A 24314-nucleotide genomic window follows, 5' to 3' on the forward strand; every position below is an offset into this window, starting at 1 on the left:
CATGATTTATTTTTCTTAGAAATCACTTTGAAAAACTCCCCTAGCATTTTTGGCAGTGCCCATCTTAACCTCCCTGGCGGTATTCTCGGGTAAACTTTCAGTACCAAAAGCAGTAACCCCGAGCTACACTCAGGAATACCCTGCAGCGTTGTTCTGGGATCCCTCTTGCACTTTCCTTGTCCTGCGCTCTCGCGATGTCCTCCCTGCAGCGTCCCCGGCCATATCCTCCGGCCGATGCTGGCATCCATCTTCCGGGTTCCGTTCCCTGCGAGCGTTGGGATGTATGGGGGACGGAACCGGCGGGAAATTTAAAAATGTTAAAAAGTGACATTCACTAAATACACTAAAATCACATAGTATAACATTACTGTTTCAAAGCATTTCACATACATTTTGTCTCTAGTGCTTTGTCCTGTGTCCTGCCTGCATTTTTACTGTTCTTTCTGCCTGGAAACTGAGAAATGTCCATGGCATCCAAAAAGCGTCCCTTCAGGTCAAAATCTGTTTTAGACCAGCTAGAGAACAGCGATAGTAAATTAGAATCTCTTGCAGAATTGAGCGATAATGATTTGTGGGGAAATTCGTCATCAGACACTGAAAACAATTTTGCGACTTTGCTCAGTGATGTGCGAACTTGGCGCTATATTTACAATTTCAGTGTTTTTGGTTTGATTACATTATTGAATTAAATTTATTATTATTAAATTTTTTTTTTTTCTTTTTCTTCCAAAATATTTTTATTAGAAAGTAAAGTATAGCAGTATACATACAAATACAGATCACAGTCCGAACATAGACACATCATGTAGCATCCCGTTACACAGACGGGTCATGGGTTTAAACAAAAGTACACAGCTGGTTGAAATATATCCTTAATGCAAATGTATATGGCAAAGAGTATAGTAGATAAATCAAAATGGGTATAAGGATTACTGTCATATGTACTGGTGAGCCCTTATGTCGGCCGAATGTGAAGTGTTGGGTAGTGCTAGCACAGGATGACTTATATGACAAAATTTGTGTGTCCATTTCGGGAGCGGTTGAGCCATGTGAAAGCAGGCACATCTGTATGAGAGATGAAATGCCATATTTGTTGGGAGTATATGAATAATGAAGTCGTAAAAAAAAAAAAAAAAAGCTTGAGAGGAAGAAAAGTCATAAAAGAGAAGAGCTAGCGAAAGAGATGGGAATGTAACGTGAGGTAGTGGGGGGGGGAGGGGGGGAATAAAACAAAAAGGGGGGGATAGGGGGAATGGGTAGGGAGGAAAGGGGATGTTAAAGTGGGTAGAATAATTTGTATAATTTTGTACAAGCCACAAAGATAGTCATATATGGTAGGATGCAATACATGCAGGATCGGTCAAAAGGGTAGGGCGTGAATCAAGAATCCGAGACGAAGGCCACGATGCCGAGTCTCAGCCCATCCAAATATACACGAAATGTGTCTTCGGAGAACAGGGCGTTCCCTAATATAGCATAGTGTCTGGTCATTCAGTCGGGGGGTATAGGCTGTTCATGAACTAAGCAACGATAGGTAGTGGTGGTTTTGAAATGGCTCCAACAAGCCCAAGTTTTTCTGAATCTCTCGGGATGTTCTTTTGATACAGAGATCAGTTCCTCCATTTCCTAATTATTATTTTTTATGATTATTTATTATATTATAATTTAGGATTTTGTGCTTCAAATTTTATCTTAATCGGGATTTTTACTAGACTCTTGTTTGGACAGATTTCAGTGAGTTATTCCTAAAAAGTACAGGCCTACAATAAAAAAACAACATATTTCCATGCACACAAATGTACCGCTTTGAGCACAGAAATATTGACATAATCAGACCACTAGGAAGGTTAAGTAAGGGCAGATGATTCATGTAGAATTTACTTCCTGGAGTGCATCTGTCTTTAGCTCAGGCATACAGACAGGAGGGTGTGCTTAGCTGAGAAAACCCCTTCTCCCCTTCTGAAAACTCCTGGGATGTATGACATAATTTTCCTAGGTCTAGAAACCAGGAAGTAACTGAGTAAATATGACAAGTAAATATGACATACTTTCCTGCCTATTTACTAATGCTAGCAGCATAAGGTTTAAAACTAGTCAATGTTGATTAAGAGAGTGAAGTTCTGCTTTAATACTGCAGCCCTTAACTTCCTAAAACAGGGCTGTTTTATTGTCTTGGGTACCAGGGCAGTTCATGCAAGAGGTTATTTATGATGACTTGTTTCTTGGTCAGAGGCATAGGGGTCTACTTATAAAAAAAATGACCCGTGTGAATGCCTCAATTGCTGTAAAGTGTCTAATATGTTTGTTCCTTATGATTGTCAGCTCCATCTAGTGCCTATAATGCAGTATATTCTTAACATAGGAAAATACCACATTATGGCCACTAGGTGGAACTGACAATCATAGGAAAAAAACACATTATGCCAATTATTTGTGAGGACTGTGTGAATATTTGAGGCATTGGCACAGCAAATGATTTATAACCCATAGTGTCTAAAGTACAACATAGATTCTAGACATTAAGGGTGACCACAGAAATAGGAGTCTAACACCAACTAACTACAATCTTTCTTACTGACTTGGCCAATGTTTTTTTTCAGCTTTGACTCCTTTCTTGGCACACTGAATTGGTGTTTGCTTTCGAGCATATTAAATGGCTATTTATATGAAGAAGAGACAGTTCTTTTTCTTTTTAAAGAAGCAGTACATTTTTGGGTGCTCACTATTATAGGACAATTGTTAACAGCCATGAACCAGTGTAACTGGTCCCTAAGTTTTAACACAGTTTATTATGCAAAGATACTCAACTCCTTTAGTAGGCTATACTTCTCCTCCTCACAAAGCAAGACCACAAGCCCACCGACTCATTGAATACAATGACACCCTATATGACTAATATCTTAAGAATGAGTCGGTGGGCTTATGGTCTTGCTTTGTGAGGAGTAGCAGTAAAGCATAAACAGCACTGCAAAGTTGGAAACAGAAGTTGCATATATAATGAACACATTTGGTTTGTATATTGAAACAAGTTTTTTTTAAACATTAAAATGTATTTTATATATATATATATATCTCTAAATATGTATATCTAAAAACAAGTATGTACGTTCTTCAGAGCTTCTGATTTCCTCGATAGAATGTTGTCCCTACTTCATTTAGCCATTAAATTATTCTGTGCTGGTAATACTATGTGACAAGATTATACTTCATTCTCTGCAACTGATGATCCATAGCTGAGGCTTTTCCCTAGCCTTATTTTACATGCAGGATGGCTCATATAATTAAAAGCCACCTTTCATTTCACCTCTCACATCTTGGTAAATGTCTTATTCTTATGTTGTGGTATTTTAAGCTGGGAAAGCATGTTGATCTATTTTTTTTGTAAAGTAACTTTATCTGATCTAATGTGCAGGTGGAGGAAGGAGGGCGAATTTCTCTGTCTTCACGTGACTTGTTGCCCCTAGACCCTGTAACTTTAGGACCTCGACTCAGGATATATATAGTTGCTGGGCCAAAGTTTGGTTATCTGGAGAACATTAAAAATGGTAATATTTTTTCCAAATTCTGTAAGGACTGAAACCAGATGGAGATGTATAAATTTCTTTTTATCAGTATGGATCTACCCCATGTTTCCTTGTTGAAAGTGCCTAAGGGTAATCCTTAACTTTATTTGTACATTGCCACATCAATATTAAGCTGGTGTGTACATATTCTTCATGGAGTACAGTTAGGTAAAAAAACATCTTCTATGAAAGATTGTTCTAAACCAGTCTGAGGCAACATACTCTACTTGTGCCATGTGCTAGCTTTGACAATGAGCAGAGTACCTGATAAATATATTTTACGGTAGAGAGATCTGTATGTTGCACTGGTAAAATCACTGTAAGATCAGCCTTGCCTCCATGTAAAACTGCAAAGTTTTCAAAAGTACTGAGAGAAGGGTTAAAATATAAATATTTATTTTGTAAATCATAACACTGGGCAAATAGCTAAGAACACATTGTTATATATTTAGGAGCTGATTTACCTGTCAAATGATTGGTTTATTTTGTCCAGCCAGACCTGAGATTTACATATCCTGGTCAGACAACACTTCCTTTCAGACCTGACAGTTCTATGTTGCAGTTAGGCAAATTAGCCTGGTCACCTCACTGCTCCCAGTCTGTGATTTAACAGTGCAGTAGCTGCAGGAAATGTATGTTCATGAATGCAAGTTCATCTCTCTCCCTAAACTGAACATACATGGGTCAGTTTTTTTCGTTCAACCAGTGACCTGAACAAAAAAATCTGATTCACTCATCCACAGATTCGATGTGGATGCAAAAATGCTCCCCGCTGTGTCATTGTATTCTTTCTGACAACAGGATCCCCCTGCCGTCAGAATACACTGATATATTGAATGGATGTTTTCCAGCAGGACCATTCATGAGAAGTCAATCGATAGATAGATTGACTTCTAATAAGCAGGAGCATTCATAGATGGAACAAAATTTGTGCAGTTCCTGGCGAACCGGATGAATTTCAATCCATGTATGGCCAGCTTTACTTTAATCTTTCCTTTTTCTTCTAACAAATTGTGATGCATGTCCCCCTTGATTTAGAAAGTTAAATATAGCATCTATTCCAATCAATAACAACACCAGTAGCTTGTGACAGCTAAGTCAGCCACATAATATGTAGTAAGTCTGTTTAGATGGTATATAGTCATTTTCAGATATGATTCTAAGGTACTGTACTATGACTGCTTTGTCCTTTCATGAAAAACTATACAGTAAAGATGAATGCACATAAATGTATTTGGGAACCAAGGCAATTCAACGTTTAATGGCATTCATTGAATAGAAGACATAAATAAATAAGTAAAGGCAATTTACAGCAGACTGCCAGAGGGGGTGCAAGCATTCATGGTCAATCAAGCTCTACTGCATGCAGCTGTGCTGACGGGACATGCAAAGAAAAAGGGAAAAGAGAGAAGAGAAGAAAGAAGCAGAGTGGACAAAGGAATGACCTTGGTCTTCTGCTGTTCTTCATTGTCAAATCAGCACGCTAGGGGAGTGTTCTTCAATTTTCAATAAATTGTGTTGTTGCAGTGGACGTTAAGGGCATGATCTGATGCTGTCTTTGGCAGCTAATACAACTACAACATTATGTGTGTAGAGGTAAGCTTTAAACAAATTTCTTTTGTTGTTAACAGTTTTCCTGAGGTGTGTGTGCATTCTCTTCAACAGGTGGCCGAACTTCTCTGGGAGGTCAGATTGGCTCAGACTCTTCATTTCCAATTCAGGATATCATAGAAAACCATATATATTATGTGCAAAGTGTTCATGACAGCGTGGAGCCAACTGTTGACTACTTTAGTTTCTTTATGACAGATGGAAGCAGCCAGTCTGAGGTTCACAATGTCACCATTACTATAGAGGTTGGTGTTATACTGCTGTTTGTAACAATGTTAATTGCAGTCTGTTGTAAGGTGATATACACATAAAAATGTAATCTCAATTAATTATAACAAGTAGTACAATTATAAAGAATAATAATATTATGTATACTTTAAAGGAGAAGTCACTTACTCACAACAGCACATTAAACACATATTTGACTAGTCTGTGTGCAGCTCTATTCCTGCTAGCAGGGACCAAAGTGAAACAGCATAGGCATTCCAATTCTGAAATTCCTGAAAGAGGGAGCAGCAAGAGGCTAGGAAAGCACCTTGTCTCATGCCATCCCTAGAGATACTGACTCCAACCTTGTTTGTTGCACTGTCTGAGTTTGTTATTTGATTCTTTATTTAGTTGCCTCTTACAAGTTTGTAAAGTACACACGTTTGTCATCAACTAGACGAATATGAACATTAAAATGCCCACCCAATCAAACCTGATTTTTCATTCTTGGATAAATACCAACAGATTGAATCAACTTTATGAATCTTATATGCATCGACAAGACCTCTGCTACTGAATTGCTTGATTTACCCATTTGCCATAGGTATTTTGCTTGGGTTTTACCCTCCAGCAAGGGCTTTTAATTTGTTTTCATTTTTAGAGGATGCAGCTGGAGTAAGAGTTACTGGAGTAGAGGGCATAGCTGAAAATATGGTGAGAGTTTAAAAAACATATAAGGGCTCTTTCACACTATAAAACCTGTGCATGGTAGCCAATCAGCTTCTAACCTCTAAACTTGCGTTCAGGAGTAGATTTTACCAGCGTTTCAAACGCCAAATGCTTGTAAACATGGCTAACCGTGTTTAGAAGCGTTTGCGTTTAGAAGCGTTTTTTGACTGGTCCATATCCATAGCACAATTCACTAAACAGTATCCTACCACATCCGAGTATGTGGTAGGATACCGCATAGAATTTTTAAAAAAGAACCCATTTGAATCCACTTACAAAGGCTACTAAAATACCGCATGATTTTATCAAGTCATGCGGAATTTTAGTAGTGAAAAGCATGCATCATGTTTCGGCTGTCAGCGGATTTCCCACTGACAGCTGAATGTAAAAGAAAGAATTGCCGGCAATAATACTTTGGGGGGGCGGGGGGAGCCCACCTGCCAGGCTGCATTTTCGATTAAGGGTCTGGTATGGATTTTGGACGGAACCCCACACCATTTTTTTTTTGTTTTGGCGTGGGGCTTCCCCCAAAATCCGTGTCAGACCAGAAAGGCTTGGTATGGATGGAGAGGGGGACCCCACAAGTTTTTTTTATTATTTTTTAATTGCCGGTAATTCTTTCTTTTACATTCAGCTGTCAGTGGGAATCCTACTGATAGCTGAAACATTAATGCATGCTTTTCACTACTAAAATTCCGCGTGACTTGATAAAATAACTTGTGGTATTTTAGTAGCCTTTTTTAGTGAATTTACTATTTTTCAGTGCATTCTGGGCATTTGGGAGGGTCTCCTGAGGTTATCTTTTAAAAACGCTTCTAAATGCAAAAGCGTATAAACGCAGCTAAACGCGTTACGCGAACGCGGGTAAACTGACGTTTTTTAACCTACGTTTTCAAGCAGTCAGTTTCCATTATTCAGAAGAGTTTTCCAAACGTCCCGTGTACATGAACCCTTACAAGTAAAATGATACATGTTTTAACTTTTATTTAAGAATGTAATAATAATAGTGGATGTACAGTGTGTAATGGAATATAACAGTGTGAAACTGTTCAGTAATTATTGTTTTCCTTTTGCTTTGCTTTTATTTGTATTTTAGGGCAAAAATGATGAACCACCAAAAATATTTTTACTTCCTGTAAGTGTTCAGGATAATGCGGGAGCTGTTATAAGGAACACTTGCTTAAGTGTTCAGGACATAGATACACCAGATAATGAGCTGATTTTCACAGTGACTAAAACACCATTATATGGTAAGCCTGTAGCCATAATGATGTATATGTTACATACTGTTACAGCTGAATTTCACACTTTAATTAGTATTTTAAAACTTTTCTTGTATTATTTATTCAGGTTGGAATCTGATGGCTGGCTATAAGACAACAAAATTATTGTTTGTGACACATTGATAAGTAGGCTTAAAGTATGACTAAAGACAACATTTTTTTTTAGTTTTGTAAAGAGTGGAGCGGGATTAGAACATCTGTTAGCTTTTATTGCTCTCTGTTTCTCCTGTTTATATTATCATTGAAAGTGAACGTAACAGAAAATCCCAAATTTTGGGCTGTCCCCAGAAAAGTAATAGAGGGGAAATCTTCCAATAGGGACACTAAGTCTGGTGACTCCAAGGAATTCACTTAATTTGCAGGAATTACTTCCTGTTTTGGCTACAGGATAGGGAGTGAAGGTAAATCTCCCCAATGGGATACTAAGCTGTAATGGATGTGCAATTTGTTAAAATATTCAGTAACTTAAAGTATAACTAAAGGCAAGACTTTTTTTAAAGTCTTTGATAGAGTTGAGATGGATTAGAACACGTCAGGTTTTTATTGCTCTCTGTGCCCCATTAGAGATACTCACCGTCTTTATTTTTCCTGTTTACCAATATCACCAAAAGTGATATTTAAAAAATCCCAAATTTTGGGTTGCCACCAAAAATGGGGACACTGGTTCTGGTGACTCAGATGACAACCATTATCAAAAAGTCAAGTATCTGGTTGCTCGTCCCTAATAGATGTATGAAAGAAAAAAAAACCCTATAGGACTTTCATGCAGCAAGCTACAGCATTACACATTTAAGCAAAGATCTTTCTTTAGAAAGGAATATACTTTATTAAAAAGATATACTCATGAGAATACATGATCTTTATATTTGCGAAAAATACATAATCTTTAAAAACACGCTCTGAGAAATATTGCAAGAAAACTTTCTTCACAAAATGAAAAACCACCCATAAAGGGAGGAGGTTATCCTGACGCGTTTCTATCATTCCACATTTTTGATCTTCTTCAGGAGTGTGGATACAAAGAGAGTTTCTAATGAGCACATAGAAAGGGAGTGATAATATGCATATATAAACAGTGCTCAGTAGCATTTATGCCATTGCTATAATGATACTTGCAGAAAATCAATATTGATCAGAGCAATTGTAAAATATGGACATCCAGGATGAAACCGCATGGACTGAGGCCCCAACGTAGTGGACTCAAGGAGAGCAAGAGTGGTCAGATGTCAACCCCATGGATCCAACAGCACCTGGGAAACATCAAATCACCCTCTAGGGTGATTTGAGAACAGGAAATTCGTGCTCACCAAACCAAGGAGATGAAATGAGAGACCATCTTCAAGGCAAAAAGCCAGAAGCCAACTGCAATAATGCATCCAATAAATAGGGTTCAATGTAAAGTAATTGTCTCATCAAAGGGTGATCTAATGAACCTGTGCCATCAGCTCAGAGGAAGGGGCAGCAAAAAATAACAACCAGGGATTTCCTCACATTGGAGGGATTTTCTGTTTCTGATTTAGCTATGGTACTGGAAGTGAAGGGAAGTCTCCACAAAGGGACACAGACGGCAATAAAAATGACGGGTTATATCCCCACTTACTGTATCCAAAACAAAGTTTTGCCTTTAGTTATTCTTTAGGTCATATGACCCTTATTTTTAGGACTCAATAGGACATGTTTCCTTAAAGTCTAAAAGGTAAAATTGTTAGTGTTAGATACACCTGTGTTGTGTTAGTGTTAGATACACTTGTGCATATGCCTGGAAGGATGAAAACCTGTTATTGTTTAATATTAACAAAAGCAAAAAAACTATCTATTACTCCAATCAAGGGTATCTGCTGACATATTCTACTTTAATTTTTTTCCTTTGATAAATTAATAGCATTAATAAATTATCTACATATCAGTTGTGTTTTTATTTTTGTTTCAAACCTGTTTTCTTTCTTTTAATATGGATACTGTGAAAGTAACTGTTTCTGTGTTGCACGTTGCCATAGGGAACTTACGGAGGAGGCAATTCTACTCTGAACCACTGGATAATGGCCGTATCCTGTTTCAAGACTCCTTCTTTACTTACCAAGATGTACTGGATGAACTGATTGTATATATACCTGAGGTTGGAACTACACATTCAGATGAATTTAGGTTCTCTCTCTCAGATGGTCGCTACACCGAGAGTGGAAGACTGCAGTTTAATATTGAGCCACAGAGGAAGGCATCCCCAAGGATGGCAGTAAACAGAGGCCTGCAGATCTCAGCAGGTATCTCAACTTTTTTTTCCTCAGACATACAGACATTAAAGTCAACAGTATACTAACTTTATTTGAGGAGGTAAATCCAATCTGAAAGTTTTTAAAGTTGGGATGCTACCATACAATCCAAACTATTACTACTATACATTCCAAAATACATTTCAGTTAAATGTTTGATAAAACTAATCTTGGGGCCCATGACCTGTTCTAAGTAGACTTCATAACAATGAAGTGATAACATCTTAATATGTACTTTAAATTGCTCATATGTTTTATACAGCAACCTAGAAAATGAACTGTCTAGTTAAATCATTTTAATTTACCTTGCCATATATTCTAACTTTTTCAAGTTTGACCTGTTTTCTATTTTGTGTTGCCTTGGCTAAACATAATATAAGAGTAATATCATACACACCCTGTATGCCTATGCCTGTTGTTCTACCTATAAAATATTTATATATACAATATGTTCTGATGTCAGAATACCATCACACACTTTGTCATGATGTGTCCCAATTTGCTGTAGTCTGTGAATCTCAACATCAGTCAATTAATGTCCATCAATGTCTGTCAAAGCCCCTGTGTATTATGTTTACTCTCATAGCAAATTTTTAAGGATGTTTGAAATACCCATACACTTTCCTGTAGATATACATTCAGTCCTAAGTGACTGAAAACATGTAAAAAATACAGCTATTTATTAAATGATCCTTTTTTATAATGGCATCGTTTGTTGCAAAACCAGATAGCTCAATAACTTACTTTTTTCTGTTTTCCTGTCAAGGTTCTACAGCTACCATAACTGAGAAGAATTTAAAGGGAACTGACACAGATTCAGATAATGAAAAACTGCGATATGACATCAAGAAAGACCCTGCTGTGGGACAACTGCTGATATCAAAGAACAGTAATCTGCTACCCATTTCTGTAAAGGGACCAATTGCCAGTTTTACTCAGTCAGATATTAATAAAGGTGATAAATAATTAAATATGTAGTATAACATTTTATATTACATTTTTAAAGATTTTAAATGTGCACTAATATTTACTTAGACAAAGGAGCATGTGTGTCCTAAGATATGTTGCTGTAATTATAGTATAAAAAAATTGTAGGAGGCTACCAAGTCACAGTGCAAGGCTTACCATAATGATACTATTGATTCAGATCCTAGGAGGTCAGTCTGAGAGGGCATCACAAAGTCTTAACATTTTCAAACCATGATAACCTTTTCCTTTTTGTTTCTTTCTTCTGGCTTTTTCTGTAAATGTGTTATTCAGTTCAGAAAGAAATCTGTGGGAAGGGTGGGGGAACCTCTAGGTGTACATTTTATTAAACATTAAGTGATACGTTCGCTACGTAGACTATAAGCTAAGCTTTAAATACTGCAAATGTTGACCAAAACATAATGGGGTTTATTTACTAAAGCTGGAGAGTCCAAAATCAGACTCCCTTCTGCATAGAAACCAATCAGCTTCCACGTTTCATTGCCAAAGCTTCATTGAACAAGCTGAGGTTAGAAGCTGATTGGTTTCTATGCAGAAGGGAGTCTGATTTTGGACTCTCCAGCTTTAGTAAATAAACCCCAATGTGTCAGGTCGCAAATGTACAGCAAAATCCTTCATAAACATGTCTCTAGTCTATTTTCATTCTTTATATAAGTAATATAAACACATTGACTAAAATTTTAACAAAGTGACAATAAATTGCCCACTGGCATTATGAATGCTGTATGTTGTCTTTCATAACTGGATATATTTTCTCCAGAAACCACATATTGGGGATCAGTGTTGTTATAAAAAGGCACCAATCTTAATTATTTTGCATTCTTTTAATAAATGTGCCCTTCTTCTATGATTTTCTCTCTCCTTTATCTTGTGACTAATGTTGTCTCATCTGATTTTAAAATAAATTGTTCGATTAACAAAGCACATCTGTAATGCTGTATTTATCTTGCAGTAATAAAGAAAAGCAATTGTCTGAAATATGCCACTTGCCAAGTGATTACTTTGCAAATACAGCAACAGTATGGTTGTGTGATAGAATTCTTAAAGTTTATTTATAATTTTGATGTTTTTAGGATACATTCAGTACAAGCACAAGAAAGGAGAATCGGGTGGGAGCTTTGCTTTAAAATTTGATGTGGTTGATACAGAAGATAATGCATTGATAGACCAGTCTTTCTATATAAGCATATTAGGTAAGTTATGTTTATGATAATATCCTGTTCTTGTCCTATCCTGTTCTCTAACAGTATCCAAAGCCCTAGCATTTCTTGTTTTGGGTAGAGAGGGGAAAGATTACTGGGACAGAAACCAATGTGAAATTCATCATTATACATTTGTCACCGGAACAGGAAGTAAAAGAAGTCTTTCATTGAGGACATTTGTTTGAGTGACAGCTGTAAAGGAAGCCATTTTACCCTATTTTGGGGAGATTTCCTTGCGTTATTGGGCGTTGTGGTGCACTGCATTGGAAAAAAAGGGCCAGGTCTGGTTTTCAGTATGTTGAAAATCTATTTGAAATAAATAGGTTGCCTATATGCAGTGCAAGGTAATGTTCAAGCTCATTAACGAGGGTGTAGAAATATGTGGAGGGACAATAAGTGTTTTTACCCATGTGACTAATCTACTATGTAAATAGGTTTTGTGACTCCTTGCTCACATTGGTTGCATATGGATTTGATAAAGCCCACTGTTTTCAGTAAATTGTGTTCACACCAATGTTTTGTGTTACAAAAAAAACCTGAAGGTTGCCATTCAAGTTAGTTCAAATTAAGTATTTAACAACATGAAAAACACCTCTAAAGGACTTCAACAAATGTTAAAACAGTAAGTATTAACATGTGCACTTTGGATAGGATAAGGAGTGCTTTTTCATGACTAGTCTGGAGACAGTTATCTGCCATCATACACATGGAATGGATTAGAGTCAGTTAAAAACTATTGTATTTTTTTTTTAAATACAAAATTGTATTTTACTATGCATTTCATTATGTTTGAAATAAAATGCTGCTCTACTTTATCATACAAAAACCCTCAACTGAAGCATAGGATCTGTTTTCAAAGTAGCTACATTTGCATCCTGTCTTATTTGAACACAGGTCTTTCGGAGGGGGGTATAAGTTTAGCAAAAAAATGCAGAGGGTAATTAGAGGGGGATAGACTATGGGGTAGCTGAATAAAGGGGGGGGCAGAGTTTAGGAATTAAAGACTAAGGACCTATCACACCTAAGGTTTTAATGCATGTACACATTTTAGCTATTGTCTTAAAATGCGATAATTCACATCTGTGTGATGCATTGTTTTGTTATTTTTGGGGCCTTGTATAGATTATTGAAGACAATAGCAGTGCATAAAATATGTAAAAAACTTTTTGTGCTGCTACTAGAAAAGATGGGACTATAGGAACAGCAGCACACACCTTGCTTTACCACTAGCAAAAAAACAGCAAACAGAAAATTGATGTTGCGCTAATCACAATAATGCCACAGACATTCCAAAATAAATAATGAGATGAGAAGACAATAGATAATACACCATAACATAATCAGTAAATGGAAGGAATATGGGAGTAAAGGGAAAGGTGAAATAATAAAGGTCCAAAAAGAGGACCAAAAGGTGTAACAGACAATAAATCGTGACCGTGGGCAAAACGCACAGAAATGATCAGGGAGAAATAAAATATTAACTAAATCACAGTAATAGTGGGACATATGAGTCCGTCACAACATAAATGAAATAACGTGAATACAACTGGTGAGAAAGTGGAGCAAAATGTGAAAAATACAAAATGAAGTGCTGAATATTAAAAGTGGACAAACCACTTATCACAGAAGAATGACAATAACAACGCACAGTGAGGCCAAAAATTGTGACCATGTGACTAAAGAATCATACCACAATGTGCATCAAAAGGCCGTGTAACATAAAACGACTAATAAGTGACCATATAAATACTATAAATAAATGTGGCAAACATATATAGAGTGCAACTAGTATAAAACAAAATGGTGATATAAACGCACAGTGAAACCAAATGAATATATTACTGTGCAACGTAAAATACATAAGAAATAAATAACGTGACTAAAAAAATTGTAAATACGACATAAAGTCCATGTGCAAAAACGTCCAACAAAAACGCATTAAAAAAAAAAAAACACAACGTGGATAGGTAAATGATTGTTGAATCCCACACCAGCTAAATTGCCTCCTCATCTCCACTCCCAGACCCCAAGGGGCCAAAAGGCTTTCAGGACACTCACGGCAAGGGCTCTTTAAGTGGAATCCCAAACGGCAATGTAGGGATGATATCTCCCTCAATGGAGGACCACACTGTTCAGCGGTGGTAATATATCTTTCACCTTTGGACACGGAAATCCGCCATCGCACAGAACTCCTTCCAGGGGTTCGTTGGACCAGAAAAAACAGCCAGCTCTCAGCACTCCCAGGGAGACAAGAAAAAGTGCTTCCATAGTGCTATATTGTAAATGAATCAAATGTAAAGACAAATGCGCACTTACATAGGAACAGATTAGGGGGTGAAGTCACGTGACAGTGATGTAACGCGTAGGTCGGAGAGTGGAATGTGATGATGTCATTTCTGACACAAACGGCTGCAGCCATATTGGTACACCCAGTACACCCATATCAACACGTGATTGATGCCTTGTTTGATCTGTTCCCATGTAAGTGCACATTTGTCTTTACAATAAATTTGATTCATTTACAATATAACACTATGGAAGCATTTTTTCTTGTCTCCCTGGGAGTGCTGTGAGCTGGTTGTTTTTTCTGGTCCAACGAACCCCTGGCAGGAGTTCTGTACGCTGGCGGATTTCCGTGTCCAAAGGTGAAAGATATATTACCACCGCTGAACAGTATGGTCCACCAGAGTGGGAGATATCATCCCTACATCACCGTTTGGGATTCCACTTTAAGGGCCCCTGCAGTGAGTGTCCTGAAAGCCTTTTGGCCCCTTGGGGTCTGGGCGTGGAGGTGAGGAGGGAATTTAGCTGGTGTGGGATTCAACAATCGTTTTTTTTTTATGCGTTTTTGTTGAACGTTTTTTTTAGTCACATGTTATTTATTTCTTCATTGTGTTATTGTATTTTACGGTGCACAGTAATATATTCATATGTCCCACTATTACTGTGATTTAGTTAATATTTTATTTCTCCCTGATTATTTCTGTGCGTTTTGCCCACGGTCACGATTTATTGTCTGTTACACCTTTTGGTCCTCTTTTTGGACCTTTATTCACGTTTCCCTTCACTCCCATATTCCTTCCATTTACTGATTATGTTATGGTGTATTATTTATTGTCTTCTTATCTCATTATTTGTTTTGGAATGTCTGTGGCATTATTGTGATTAGCGCATCAATTTTCTGTTTGTTGTTAATAGCGGTGCATAAAAATTATTTATAACGCACACAAAACTATGAATTCAACCTAACAGGTTTTCAGTGACATAGTGTGGGGTTAAGTGTTAAAATGGATCTAAAGGCAGAAGTTTTTTTTTTACCTTAATGCATTCTATGATAGGAAGGTAAAAAAACCTTCTGCAAGCAGTTCCCCCTTATACTTACCTGAACCTGATCTCAATCGAGTGATGTGCACGGGAGCAGAAGCTCTCTCAGCTCTCTCCTTCCTCAATAGCTCACACACAGCAGCAGGAGCCATTGGAATCAGCCTGTGAGGAGGGAGCAGGGGTCCAAGCTGAGCCGTACTTATGGACACAGAGAACTGGCTTGGGTGCGAGCATGCACAAGTGCCCCTATAGCAAGCAGGTTGCTATGGGGGCACTCTGCAGGGAGTAGGGGACAGGAGAAGATGATCAGGGCATTTTGCAAAACCATTGAACAGAGCAGGTAAGTATGACATATTTGTTATTTAAAAAAAATAAAACTGTGCTTTTGGAATCACTGTAAGAAAGAGACAGAATAAAAAACTAAGAGCTTGTGGACACAATGTGAAAGATAGATAGCTGCTGTGAAGTTTAAGGGACAAGTGACAGTGAGGCCTGAAGTTATTTTTTTAGGCAGGGCATCATTTGCTATGGCTTGCGAGGCATAGTGTGGGTTTGGTGTTCTAAGTGACTTTTACTCTGATTATGACAGGTTCCCTTTAACATTCAAGCACATTTCCAAGAGGTTTCTGAAAAGTTAAAACACCCTGCAAACTATGCCGATAATTTAAAATGTAACTTTTTTAACCTTTAGCCAGCCAAGGCATTTATTGAGTGGCTTGTAAATCTGACTGCTAAGCATGCTTTGTTGTACTCATTATTCTTACAGAGGACAGGCAGCCTCCATCAATTACTGCCAACAAAGGTCTCACCTTGGATGAAAACTCCTGGAAGAAAATCACCACACAGCAACTGTCAGCCACAGATCAGGACAGCGAACCCAGAGAGCTTCTGTTTCACATCACCAGACAACCTAGTCTGGGACGCCTGGAGCACGTGGGTTCCCCAGGTACAGTTTCTCCTTTTCAGGTTAAAGCAGGGGAATGCGAAACACATTCTTAAAATGAGTTGTCTTAAATTCTAGATGATTTATTTGGTCTTAGTTGATTTTAAAGGCCAGCTCTATTCAAAACGGATACTGTAGTTGATGCAGTGGTTTAAATCACCTACAGGTAAACTATGTCATACAGATTCTAGTAATTATTATTATTATACAGGATTTATATAGCGCCAACAGTTTGCTCAGCGCTTTACAATATAAAGGGAGACAATACAGCAACAATACAGTTCAATACAAGAGAATTAGGAGGGCCCTGCTCCTTGGAGCTTACAATCTAAGAATTGTTATTATCTTCAGCATTTAGTATCTCCACCTCATCCCATATGGCCATAACAAAGATGCCTGTAGAAGTTGGAAATCCAATGATGTGTTCATGCTGTATTATAGAGAATACATCGAGCAATCATATAGCTGTAGCAGGTTTGTGGAACTGTAAAATCTGCCCATGTGCAATTCAACTAAAACAACAATATCACTTTTAGGTAGACATGGCCATGTAAAATGTGAATAAACCTAGTGAAGATATAGTGTAGTTCCTGTGCGCTACCACTTAGGTTGGAGGAAATAATTGATCAAAATATTTATACACTATACTGCCAAAAGTATTGGGACACCTACCTTTACAGGCACATGAACTTTAATCCCAGTCTTAGTCTGTAGGGTTCAATATTGAGTTGGCCCACCCTTTGCAGCTATAACAGCTTCAACTCTTCTGGGAAGGCTGTCCACAAGGTTTAGGAGTGTGTCTGTGGGAATGTTTGACCATTTTCCAGAAGCGCATTGTGAGGTCAGGCACTGATGTCGGACAAGAAGGCCTGGCTCAGTCTCTACTAATTCATCCCAAAGGTGTTTTATCGGGTTGAGGTCAGGAATCTGTGCAGGCCAGTCAAGTTCCTCCACCCCAAACTTGCTCATCCGTGTCTTTATGGACCTTGCTTTGTGCACTGGTGCGCAGTCATATTAGCACAGGAAGGGGCCATCCCCAAACTGTTCCCACAAAGTTGGGAGCATGAAATTGTCCAAAATGTCTTCATATGCTGATGCCTAAAGAGTTCCCTTCACTGGAAATAGGTGCCAAGCCCAACCCCTGAAAAACAACCCCACACATAACATCCCCCCTCCACCAAACTTTGCACTTGGCACAATGCAGTCAGGTAAGTACCGTTCTCCTGGCAGCCGCCAAATCAAGACACATCCATCGGATTGCCAGACAGAGAAGTGTGATTCGTCACTCCAGAAAACACGTCTCCACTGCTCTAGAGTCCAGTGGCGGCGTGCTTTACAGCACTACATCCAACGTTTTGCATTGCACTTGGTAATGTAAGGCTTAAATGCAGCTGCTCGACCATGGAAACCCATTCCATGAAGCTCTCTATGCACTGCTGTGCTAATCTGAAGGTCACATGAAGTTTGGAAGTCTATAGCTATTGACTCTGCAGAGAGTTGGCAACTTCTGCGCACTGTGTGCTTCAGCATGCGCTGACCTCACTCTGTCTATTTACGTGGCCTACCACTTCGTGGCTGAGTTGCTGTTGTTCCCAGTTGCTTCCACTTTGTTATAATACCACTAACAGTTGACCGTGGAATATTTAGTAGCAAGGAAATGGACATACTGCACAGGTGGCAACCTATCACAGTACCACACTTGAATTCACGGAGCCCCTGAGAGCGACCCATTCTTTCACAAATGTTTGTAGAAGCAATCTGCATGCACAGGTGCTTGATTTTATACACCTGTGGTCATGGAGGTGATTGGAACACCAAAACCCAATGATTTGAAGGGATGTCTTTTGGCAATATAGTGTATATGGATATGAGGGAATGTTAAAGCGATTCTAAGGGCTCGTTCACACTTGACTGTTTTTCCAACTCTTGCCAAATGCCCCTCTAGCATTTGACATGCGCTGGTACGGCGTTTGCGGAGCATTTTTAGCGCTTCGCAAACACCGCATGCACGGTTTAGCGGTGGTTGCTAGGCGCTTGCCAAGCATTAAAAATGCCCCACAAACACCTATAATGAAGTTTGAATGGTGTTAGAGCTCCAGAGCGGCACCATAGACTTGAATAGGAGGCTTCAACTCCTCCTGACTCGACCAGAGTTGTCCGTTTTGCCGTGACGCAACGCGACGCTAACGCTCCCGTTTGAACAGCACCATGTGCTGCAAAGTGCAGAAGTTTCCCAGGCGTTTGGTAAACGGTAAAAACACTTCACAAACGCCTGTCTGCCGCTTGCAAACAAGGCTAGTGTGAACGTAGCCTTATGGTTAGTTTTTTTCTTTTTGTAAAGTAACAAACATATCTATACTTATCTGCTGTGTGCAGTGGTTTTGCACAGAGCAGCCTGGATTCTCCTCTTCTCGGGTCCCCTGAAGGCTTTCCTAGCTCCTCCTGTTTGTGGGGTGCCCCCACAGTAAGCAGCTTGCTATGAGAGCACCCACTGCCCTGTGTGTCCATTCACACATGGAGTGTGGCTTGGCCCCGCCCCCCTCTCTCCTCATTGGCTGACTGGCTGTGATTGACAGCAGCAGGAGCTAATGACTCCTGCTTGCTGTCTCAGCCAGTGAGGAGGCAGAGACCCAGGACAGCCGAGGCTGGCATTCACATTGGTGGATCGCTATGGGGCTCAGGTAAGTATTGAGGGGGCTGGGGGAGCTGCACACAGAAGGATTTTTACCTTCATGCATAGAATACATGAAGGTAAAAAACCTTCAGCCTTTACACCCACTTTAATCTTTGGAGTAGGTGCTCACATCAAACGTGTTCCCAAATGGAAATTTTATATACAGGTGACTGTGGCGCTCGCTCCTATATGTGTCATTCTACTGTTGTTAACTAATTAATTGACATACTAATTAGGTGCAAATAAAAAAAAATTGAAAAACTAATAATAAAATATTTTACCCCTAGGGTAATAGCATCAGGATATTGCTATTTGTATATCACTGTATAATTTTTATGATTTACAGCTTCATTGTTGTTCACAGTACCCAGTAGGGATAAAATATTTTATTCTTAGTTTTCCTTTTTTTTTTTTCTTCCACCTAAACAGTATGTCAATTAGTTAACAGCATTAGGATGACACAGTGAGCTAATATAGGAGTGAGCACCACATATACCTATTTATAAGAAATCCTAGTTAAGGCTTATGTTTTAAAAATATTGTAAGTATATCTACACATATACCATATTTGTATATCTGCATCTTTACAGTCATAAAATTAACCCTGAATGGCAAAAACAAGGTGTTCACTTTAATGCTCAATCCCGCAACATCACCTTATTTCTAAAGTCTTTAACCACTTGCCCTCCTGAGGATTTACCCCCCTTAATGACCAGGCCTCTTTTTGCTACTCGGCGCTGCACTAATTCAACTGATAATTGCACGGTCATACAATGCTGCACCCAAACGAAATTTACGTCCTTTTTTTCACACAAATAGAGCTTTCTTTCGGTGGTATTTGATCACCTGTGCGCTTTTTATTTTTCACGCTATAAACAAAAAAAGACCGAAGATTTTGAAGAAAAACAATATTTTTTACTTTCAGCTATAAAAAATATACAGTAAACTCAAAGTTAGTTATAAATTTAGGCCTAAATGTATTCTGCTACATGTTTTTGGTAAAAAAATAAGTGTATATTGATTGCTTTGTGTGAAAGTTATAGCGTCTACAAACTATGGTATAGATCAGCAATGGGCAAACTACGGCCCGCGGGCCGTATACGGCCCGGCGGACCTTTTAATCCGGCCCGGCGGACCTTTTAATCCGGCCCGCGGAGCGTGGCAAACATCAGCTGTCAGAATGTGTGTAGGCGGGGCAGCGTGAGGAACGTGAGGGGAGCTAGGCTCCTCTCACAGTCCGCCCTGAAGACCGGAACGGCGCGGGAACACGGCGAGAGGAACGCGCGGAGCAAAGGTAAGTGAATTGACACAGGGGGGACTTGGGGACTTAATATGGGGGATGAATTAATATGGGGAATGAATTACTATAGGGGGGATGAATTACTATATGGGGGATGAATTAGTATGGGGAACCCATTGCGGCCCTCAAGTCAAAAAGTTTGCCCACCCCTGGTATAGATACTGCAATTTACGCCATTTTTTTGCTATACAGCGCTGTGCTAGTTTAACAGACAATTGTGCGGTCATGCAATACAGTACATAAATGAAATTTATGTCCTTTTTTTTCACACAAATAGAGCTTTCTTTTGGTGGTATTTGATCACCTGTGCACTTTTTATTTTTGCCGCTATAAACAAAAAAATGTTTGAAGAAATTTTTTTTAAAAAAAAAACAATATTTTCTCATTTTGGTCATTACAAATATTCAAAAAAACTAACATTTTGCCATAAATGTAGGCCAAAATGTATTCTGCTACATGTTTTTGGTTAAAAAAAATCCCAGTAAGTGTATATTTATTGCTTTGTGTGAAAGTTATAGCGTCTACAAACTATGGTATACAGTCAGGTCCATAAATATTGGGACATCAACACAATTCTAACATTTTTGGCTCTATACACCACCACAATGGATTTGAAATGAAACGAACAAGATGTGCTTTAACTGCAGACTGTCAGCTTTAATTTGAGGGTATTTACATCCAAATCAGGTGAACGGTGTAGGAATTACAACAGTTTACATATGTGCCTCCCACTTGTTAAGGGACCAAAAGTAATGGGACAGAATAATAATCATAAATCAAACTTTCACTTTTTAATACTTGGTTGCAAATCCTTTGCAGTCAATTATAGCCTGAAGTCTGGAACGCATAGACATCACCAGACGCTGGGTTTCATCCCTGGTGATGCTCTGTCAGGCCTCTACTGCAACTGTCTTCAGTTCCTGCTTGTTCTTGGGGCATTTTCCCTTCAGTTTTGTCTTCAGCAAGTGAAGTGCATGCTCAATCGGATTCAGGTCAGGTGATTGACTTGGCCATTGCATAACATTCCACTTCTTTCCCTTAAGAAACTCTTTGGCTGCTTTTGCAGTATGCTTTGGGTCATTGTCCATCTGCACTGTGAAGCGGCGTCCAATGAGTTGTGAAGCATTCGGCTGAATAAGAGCAGATAATATTCCCGAAACACTTCAGAATTCATCCTGCTGCTTTTGTCAGCAGTCACATCATCAATAAATACAAGAGAAGCAGTTCCATTGGCAGCCATACATGCCCACGCCATGACACTACCACCACCATGCTTCACTGATGAGGTGGTATGCTTAGGATCATGAGCAATTCCTTTCCTTCTCCATACTCTTCTCTTCCCATCACTCTGGTACAAGTTGATCTTGGTCTCATCTGTCCATAGGATGTTGTTCCAGAACTGTGAAGGCTTTTTTAGATGTCGTTTGGCAAACTCTAATCTGGCCTTCCTGTTTTTGAGGCTCACCAATGGTTTACATCTTGTGGCGAACCCTCTGTATTCACTCTGGTGAAGTCTTCTCTTGATTGTTGACTTTGACACACATACCCCTACCTCCTGGAGAGTGTTCTTGATCTGGCCAACTGTTGTGAAGGGTGTTTTCTTCACCAGGGAAAGAATTCTTCGCTCATCCACCACAGTTGTTTTCTGTGGTCTTCCGGGTCTTTTGGTGTTGCTGAGCTCACCGGTGCGTTCCTTCTTTTTAAGAATGTTCCAAACAGTTGTTTTGGCCACGCCTAATGTTTTTGCTATCTCTCTGATGGGTTTGTTCTGTTTTTTCAGCCTAATGATGGCTTGCTTCACTGATAGTGACAGCTCTTTGGATCTCATTTTGAGAGTTGACATCAACAGATTCCAAATGCAAATAGCACACTTGAAATGAACTCTGGACCTTTTATCTGCTCATTGTAATTGGGATAATGAGGGAATAACACACACCTGGCCATGGAACAGCTGAGAAGCCAATTGTCCCATTACTTTTGGTCCCTTAACAAGTGGGAGGCACATATCCAAACTGTTGTAATTCCTGCACCGTTCACCTGATTTGGATGTAAATACCCTCAAATTAAAGCTGACAGTCTTCAGTTAAAGCACATCTTGTTTGTTTCATTTCAAATTCATTGTGGTGGTGTATAGAGCCAAAAATGTTAGAATTGTGTTGATGTCCCAATATTTATGGACCTGACTGTAGATAATGGAATTTACACAACTTTTACTTTCTGACTGCTCATCACATTTCTTGAGGTGTTAAAATACCAGGATAGTACAAACACCCTCAAATGACCCCTTTTCGGAAAGTAGACACCCTAAGCTATCTGCTGAGAGGCATATTGAGTCCATGTAAGATTTATTTTTTTCCAAAAGTTTCTGGAAAATGACAAAAACTTTTTTTTTTTACACAAAGTTGTCATTTAAATGATTTATTTCTCTCACAAGCCATGGGTATATGTGGAATTACATCCTAAAATACATTCTGCTACTTCTGCCGAGTATGGGTATACCACATGTGTGGGACTTTTTGGGAGCCTATCCACATACAGGAGCCTGAAATCCAGTGACCACTTTGAAAGACTGAAGGTGCGTAACTTCACTTCCTCAATACCTATCACAGTTTTGAAGGCCCTGACATGCCAGGATAGCACCATCCCCCCCAAATGTCCCTTTTCTGGAAAGTAGACACCCCAAAAAATTTAAAAAGGCATGGTGGGTATTTTGAAGATCTCATTTTTTCTCACAAGGTTTTGAAAAAAAAGAATAGAAAAAATGTTCTTGTTTTTTGTTTTTTTTCTTCATTTTGCAGAAACTTGTGGCAACAAATGAGATCTGCAAAATACTTACCATGCTTCTTATCAAATTCCTTCGGGTGTCTACTTTCTAAAAAGGGCTCATTTGGGGGGGGTTTGGTGCTATCCTGGCATTTCAGGGCCTCCGAAACTGTGATAAGTAGTCAGGAAGTGTAATGAGGAAATAAAGCCCTTAAAAAGCTTGAAGGTGCTTATTGGATTTTGGGGTCCTGTACTTGCCTAGACTGCCAAAACGTCTCTCACATGTGGTACCCCCATACTCGGGAGAAGTAGCAGAATGTATTTTGGGGATTAATTCCACATATACTCATGTCATGTGTGACCAATAAATCATTTAAATGACAATTTTGTGTAAAAAAATAAAAAAAATTTTGTCATTTTCCAAAAAATTGTGGTAAAAAAATATATTTTTCTATTGATTCAACATGCCTCTCAGCAAATAGTTTGGGGTGTCTACTTTCCAAAAAGGGGTCGTTTTGGGGTGGGGTGGGGACGTTTTATGCCCAGCATTAGAAGTTTATGCCACACATCACTCACTCTTCTAACCACCTGAAGATCAAGCCTGCTCTGACACTTTTTGTTCACATGAAAAAAATCTGTATTTTTGCTAGGAAATTAATTGAAACCCCCAAACATTATATATTTTTTTAAAGCAGACACCCTAGTGAATATAATGGTGGGTACTACAATTTTTTATGGCACATAGTACTCGCGCAGTGATTTTTCAAAAGCAATTTTTAAAAAAAAAATAAACTTTTTTTTACTTTTAATGCAGAAAAACACAATATTTTGGCCAATTACACCCTGTTCCAAATTATTATGCAAATTATATTTTTCTCATTTACCTAAATACTTGATGTAAATAACAGTCAGCATATTTCTCATGCTATCAACTATTAAGAGTACAATTCAAATTTTATTGAACAAACCTCCTAATGATAACAGTATTTTTTTTAAACATAAAAAACTTACAATGCACTGTTCCAAATTATTACGCACAGTAAGTTTCAAAACACTTTATAGGTTGTAAAGAACTGAAAATTGTCATTTGTTGTGTTTGCAGCATATATCAAAAGCTATTTCAATCAAACTTTTAACAACATTTTAACTTTTTAACATTTTAACAGGTCACGTTACATTGTAACATAGGACCTCTTATTTGATAGCAGCTTCACAAGTCTTGCATCCATTGAACTTGTGAGTTTTTGGACAGTTTCTGCTTGAATTTGTTTGCAAGATGTCAGAATAGCCTTCCAGAGCTGCTGTTTGGATGTTAACTGCCTCCCACCCTCATAGATCTTTTGCTTGAGGATGCTCCAAAGGTTCTCAATAGGATTGAGGTCAGGGGAGGATGGAGGCCACACCATGACTTTCTCTCCTTTTATCCCCATAGCAGCCATTGATGCAGAGGTATTCTTT

At 38.6% G+C, this 24314-nt stretch overlaps 1 protein-coding gene across 1 annotated transcript in view; it reads left to right on the top strand.

The window, feature by feature from the left end:
- Positions 1 to 24314, top strand: part of FRAS1 (Fraser extracellular matrix complex subunit 1) — a 680896-nt gene that overhangs the window by 547984 nt on the left and 108598 nt on the right. The window contains exons 41-47 of the mRNA XM_089676214.1: positions 3413 to 3545; positions 5229 to 5419; positions 7207 to 7360; positions 9391 to 9654; positions 10430 to 10618; positions 11724 to 11843; positions 15943 to 16122. Coding sequence (XP_089532340.1) covers positions 3413 to 3545; positions 5229 to 5419; positions 7207 to 7360; positions 9391 to 9654; positions 10430 to 10618; positions 11724 to 11843; positions 15943 to 16122 — 1231 coding nt within the window. The remainder of the gene's footprint in view (positions 1 to 3412; positions 3546 to 5228; positions 5420 to 7206; positions 7361 to 9390; positions 9655 to 10429; positions 10619 to 11723; positions 11844 to 15942; positions 16123 to 24314) is intronic.

This window comes from Staurois parvus, unplaced genomic scaffold (assembly GCF_062004578.1).
Source record: "Staurois parvus isolate SC_StPar_1 unplaced genomic scaffold, SC_StPar_1.0 ptg000013l, whole genome shotgun sequence".
Taxonomy (NCBI): Eukaryota; Metazoa; Chordata; class Amphibia; order Anura; family Ranidae; genus Staurois; species Staurois parvus.